This window comes from Cupressus sempervirens, chromosome 3, assembly GCF_028749045.1.
Source record: "Cupressus sempervirens isolate cs-2001-9-10 chromosome 3, ASM2874904v1, whole genome shotgun sequence".
Classification (NCBI taxonomy): Eukaryota; Viridiplantae; Streptophyta; class Pinopsida; order Cupressales; family Cupressaceae; genus Cupressus; species Cupressus sempervirens.
This window is the reverse complement of record NC_143120.1, coordinates 421,132,274-421,138,273: the sequence shown is the minus strand read 5'-3', so window position 1 is coordinate 421,138,273 and position 6,000 is coordinate 421,132,274. Positions and strand designations below refer to the sequence as shown.

Below are 6,000 nucleotides of genomic sequence, written 5' to 3'. Positions count from 1 at the left end.
GAAATTAATGCATTCATTAAAAGAGATAAAGTTGCAATTAATGCTTGCATTAATAGAGGTGTTCAAAAAATAGTTGTATTTTTGTTGAAGGAAAATGAATTTTTTCATTGCTTTTTTCATTATCAGCCAATAAGATTTCAGTTTAATGGTATTTTGTTTTTTCATTAAATAAGATGAAAATGTGAACTTTATAATAAATTTTGACTTCAGAATAATTCTGAAATCTTATTGGACAAATTAATTGGTTTTAGAAATTGAAGAGATCCATAAGTATTCCTGCCGTAGGCAGGAACTAATAAAGCACCCAAGACTCCACATTTAAAGGAAATTGCTAAGATCTATTAAGCTTGTATCAAAATTGGTATTTATATTGCATCATCATTGACATTTGGCATCTTTATGTTCTATATCTTAAGTCTTTGTATAAGAACAATGAAGTTTAGTTCATTCTCAAGGAAGTTTTACACCTCCCTTTTTACATAACAAAGTGTTAATGTATGTTTTAACACCTCCTTTGTCTGAGACAAAAGTAAATATGTGCAAACATTCTTTAGAGGATAATAGTAGTAGAGGATGAGATTACATGACAAGGACAAAAATATAATAGATAAACTATTCTTTTATCAAGGAAAAAGAAAAATCCATTGATAGACTTTATTTGCATTCTAATTATCATTATATTGTATTATATAAAATAACACATCAATTAATCGAGAATAAAAGTGATAACCATATTAAATGACTAAACCTCATATCTTTCTTATTATCATTTACATATTTCCTTAATTAACAACATGCTAAAATAGCTAAGCCCTCCAATCCCTTTCACTTTTTATTATTATCTCAATGGTTATCCCCACGACTTGACTTAGCCCCAACCTACCTTGCCTTGGTCTTACGAACTTGCAAGTTGGGGCCAGGAAGGGGCAAGCACGAGCGAGGCGAGTCTAATCCCACTGAGCCACACATTAACCAACATGAGACCCACCATGTGCTCAAGAAGGTAAATCAGCTTGGATACTAAATGAAGTTTAAACCTAGATCAAGCAATTGCTTGTCCAACAACACAACCAACCCATCTACACCTGAGGTTAGTATTTATATATTTCCCTATAATTTCAACTCAATCTAAGTCCATGTAACTTCAATTTAATCCAAGTATTACTAATTAAAAAAATAAAATTATACACAATTTAAAAAACATTATTAATTAAGAAATTTGAAACCAATTTGAATAGAAATAATTTATCCCTCAAATCCCTCTTCTTGAGAACTATTAATTTAAAAAAATTAAAATTATACAAAATTATAAATAATTATTAATTACGAAATTTGAAATCGATCTGGATAAAAAATTGAACATTATCCCTTGAAGAGACGGAACAGGCAATCTTTTATCTTGGAAACGCAGAGAGAGCGTGGGCAATCGCCCTTAAATTGCAAAATTAACCAGAGCTGTTCTTCTCTGATATTCCATTACAGTACTGCACATTTGGTGGGCTGCATCATTTTTTTTGATGACGCTATTGCAGAAACCATGTTTTCTACAACGTATGCCATTGCACACGAGTATTTCTTCTGCAAAGGTTGTAAGCTTCTCTAACACCTATTCTTATTTTTCCTGTTAGACTGCTTTGTTATTTTGGGATCATTAGCTGCATTTATTGGGAAAAAGTAGTACCGGATCATCAGAAATTCTAGTTTTACACTTTTATGACTGAACAATGTCCTTATATTTTGCGTCTGGGCATTCTTGAGGAAACTGAGTATATATAGTGTCTTGCCACAGTTTTTGCTCGAACTGGTGTCTGTTGTCCCTTCTTTAGTTCATAGTGGGTTTTGTTAATTGTGCTCTTTTGTTTAAATTTTGTTTATTATGGAATTTGATTCATACCAGTTCTTCAGGGCTGCAAGATGTGTCATATCCAGGATATTTGCCATTAGTCAAGTGTTTGGAAATGCCATGCTCGTGCTTCTATTACTATGGAGGCTTTCATTTCATGTTCTCGAAGGATTGCCTTAGGATTGTATGTAGTTGACTAGCTTCAGAATCCAGTCAGTTCTCAAAGTGTAATTTAAATAGACAAATGAGCTTATTGATTATCTGGGAACATGTTGCGCAATTGCATTTTTTTACAATGCTCTTATACATTGATTTTCCTGAGATGAAAAGCCAGCCACTTTTTGCTTGATTAACAAATCCATTAACTAGCCACTTTTTGCTTGATTAACAAGTCCATTAACTAGCACAGAGCTTTGTTGGAATAAGGTGACTCAACCTTATGATGCTTTATTGGTTTTTTATTTATGCATTTTTGGAAGATGCTAAATGAGACCAAATCTTCCACAAAGATAGACTTGCAGCAAAAAACGTTAAGTCTGTTTTTTGGGCTTTATTCTCTTTGTTTTGTTTTTTATGCAAGAGTTGTGCACAAAGGAAGTTTCTAAATAAGTTGTAAATACATTGAATGTAGATGTTTTAGAAATTGTTTCTTTTTGTATGAAAACTTTATAAATACAATGAGTTACTGAAGATATGTGAGAGAGAGATGAGAAGTTCTTTGCACAGGGTTATGCTATCGGATTTTCTCTAGGATGGAACAAGATGTAAATCTCCATGTGAAGGCTTAAAATGTATTGTAACTTGTTTCTGAATAATATATTAGCTTGATGTTTTGGAGGGTGGGCTTTTTACTTGGAAAGGTTTTCCCCACATACATCTATGTTTTCTATTTTGCCTCATTCTTCTAGTTTCATGATTGTAGAATATTAATTCGGTATGTCGTAATGCTACTAAATTTATTTAGATCGGTAAATTGCAATTACTTTCCTTTAAGGTTTTAACTGTGGGAAATCAACTATATTTGTTTTTGCTTTCTTGTATTTGCTTATTAGAAGCTATTCAATAAATCTTTGGATACTGTATGTGCATATTGATCTTAGATGACTTTCTGGGATGTTCTCATTTCCCTTCAATTGGTATCAGACCTCAATTTTGTGAGTTGTATGTTGCTTGCATGTGACAATTCAGGGTGATTTTTGGTTATAGTTATATCTTTTGTTAAGATTTATTTGCTTGTAGGGCTTGAAGAAATTTGATATGAAGAAATTTGCTAATAATTAATCCTTGATGAGTGGAAGTCTTGTAGTTGATTTAGATTTTTAGGAGGTAGTAGACATTTCTTGAAGGATGGTAAAGACAGAGAAAATAGAGTTGGTCATGTTGAAATAACATTGATCTGGAGCTCTTGGTTGACAGCTGAATAATTCCTGATGCATGTGTATTGTAAGACATCTCTTTTGTTACCTGGATTGCATAAAGACTATGGAGTTGATCATTGGATGATCTGGAAGCTTTTGGATAACCTATCTCTCTCAAATGCATGTACTAGTAGTGGTGTGGATTTGGTCTACAAGTGAGCGTTGAGTTCTCGTACTAAATTTCCTCCTGGATAATTGTACTTGTATGGCTTGGATTCTTGTTTGTTGGATCTGAGGGGTTTATGGATTTTCCTTTAAAAATCTATGATGATGCTCATCTGTGGCAATCCATTATTCTGGGCTCAGTTGTTTGGTGTTTTCAAGACTTTTGAGTCTTCCAAATGAGAAGTGGATGTGGATGTGCATGGGTGTTCTTCAACACAGCGGTTTTTGCAGGTTTTGCATGCTTAGAGAAAAACCTATGGCTTTTTGTGGATCTACTGAAGAGCTATTTTCTAAACTCTAGTTCCTTCAGGGTGTTACTAGCTGAGATAGTTGTAGTTCTACATGCAGGCATGCTTTCTGCATGGTGAGAGGAGTTGTGTTTCTTTCTCTGCATGGAGATGTTGGTATGTGATCAGTCACTCAACATTTTTGTGGTGATGCCTTTTGGATTCCTAGACTATGGTTCTCGATATGGACATAATTGGCAAATCGAATTTTTGCTTGAGTTGGTGTTTGAGTCATGTTGTCTACATGATTATTCTCTTTGATCTCATTTTTACATGTCACTAATGTGATAGTGGGTTTGCATGTTGCAATTATTAGATCTACAAGTTATGCAATCAGGTGGGTAGGCCACCCATTTAATTGCAGCGGGATAACTTGGATGTGGACTGTCTATATTCACTAGATTTGATTTAGTGTTGGTGCAGACTTGTTAGCTGGCCTTGTTTGTGGTCACTTATGCATTGGTGTGGTTGTTTTGGGATGAGAGGATGGATGATAAGTGAGCACTAGGTTAGTTAGTTTTGGTGTCCTATAGCATGGTGAATTTCCTTAGTTTGGAAATCTTGGTTTCGCTTAGTGTGATGTGTAGGCTTGGATGTTTTTTCAGATTTGGGGGATGGTGTGTCATTTGCTTGGAGAGCTCGATATCACATTTCAGTGGGAGCTTTAGCAGTGGCTGTATTTTTTCATCACATGGTGATGGATGATCTTTGTTAGTGTTACAAATGTTGGAGGATGCCTTAGATCCTATTGCTGCAGAAGAGTCTTTTACATTTGTTGGTTCACTAGTTGGAGATGGTATCTTCATGTAATTGGAGATGTTGACATCTTTAGGATTCAAGGGGTCTCTGGTAGAGATGTGGTTTATGCTTCCATTTGATATGTTGTCGTAGTGGCCTTTATGTCATGGTTTTGCTCTTGATTACCAGTTTAGATTTGTGACATGATGTAGTTATTCGATATGATCACATTGAGAATATTATCTCTTTGGAGGAGATGGTTTAGATCACGTTGTCATGTTTATGGTCTTGATTCCATGGTTGGAGATTTGACATTGATCTTGGTTTAGTTTCTTGGTATTTAGTACTTTGATCATTTGCTTGATACTTCATGATAGTGCAATGTTGTAGCACTGGAGTTTGGTATGGAGTGACCGAATACAGGTGCTCATGGATATTTGGAGACTTAGGTGAGGCTAGAGTTCTCTTGATATGAGAGACATGTTGTTGAGATGTATACTCTTGATGAGATTTCAGCAGAAATCCGAGCAGCCTACACGTTGATTGGATATGAGTTCAATAGAGACCTATGAGGAGATTTTTCTTGGATAATTCACAATGACTTGCATATCTTGGAGGAGCATTCTCATTCCCCACTCTTGGTCTACTCGATAGTTTATCACTTGAGAGGTATTGCCCAATGTTACTTTCAGGTGCTTTATGTTTTCTTTCATATTCATGGATCTTGAACTGTAATTAGATGGTTTTGGAGGATTCTTCATGAGAGTTGGATAACATAGTTGTCTCCTTGAGGTGTATTTTCGTTTATGATGATAGTAGGAGATGGTAATGGGCCGATTTCCTAAAATGGGAAATGGAGTTGTTTGATCATCCTTGAGAGGCATTCATCCATATAGATTCATGATATTATACTATGTTTGATCTCTTGAGGTTGAACAATTATATTGCTATGGCTTTTCTTTTGGGGTTGTGAAGGAGATCATACTTGGTACAGTTGACGTTTAGAGGTGGTTGTGTAAGGACACATTACATGCTTATGATTTGCAAGTTCTCTCTTTGTTCTTGGTTATCTTCTTGGATGTTTGGGTTCACGTAACATTGTTTTTTGAGATTTGTTGGAGCTATGGTGATCACTTTTTATGGTCATATGTTATCACTTGTACTTTATTGTTATTTGGTGACAACATGGTGGTTCCCTTATCTCTTCTTTGTTGGATGTGGAGAAAATGGGAGAATTGTGGAGATTGGATGAGAGAGATGTTTCTTGTAGCGTTTTTTCTACAAGATTTGCATATCTGTGTGGATGGTCCTTGGTACTACATGGTTACACTTTTTTTGTGTTGTTATAAGTAGATTCAGGATGCTTTTCATTTTTCAGATTTGACATGACCCATGCAATGGGAGTTCGTTTGTGTGTTTGGTCTTCATCAACTGGTTTGCACATGGAACTTGAGGTTTTAGATTATGGGTTGGTCATGTTGCTGGCATGAGTTTCTCGATGTTGGATACCTTTGAGGTATGGGTGATTGGATGGGTTAGCGTTTGCTGT

General features: G+C 35.2%; 1 protein-coding gene across 1 annotated transcript in view; it reads left to right on the top strand.

Annotated features, from left to right (window-relative positions):
• Positions 1–1,396: 1,396 nt before the first annotated feature.
• Positions 1,397–6,000, top strand: part of LOC149566823 (superoxide dismutase [Fe], chloroplastic-like) — a 150,577-nt gene continuing 145,973 nt past the window's right edge. The window contains exon 1 of the mRNA XM_089820147.1: positions 1,397–1,586. Coding sequence (XP_089676273.1) covers positions 1,518–1,586 — 69 coding nt within the window. The 5' untranslated portion in view covers positions 1,397–1,517. The remainder of the gene's footprint in view (positions 1,587–6,000) is intronic.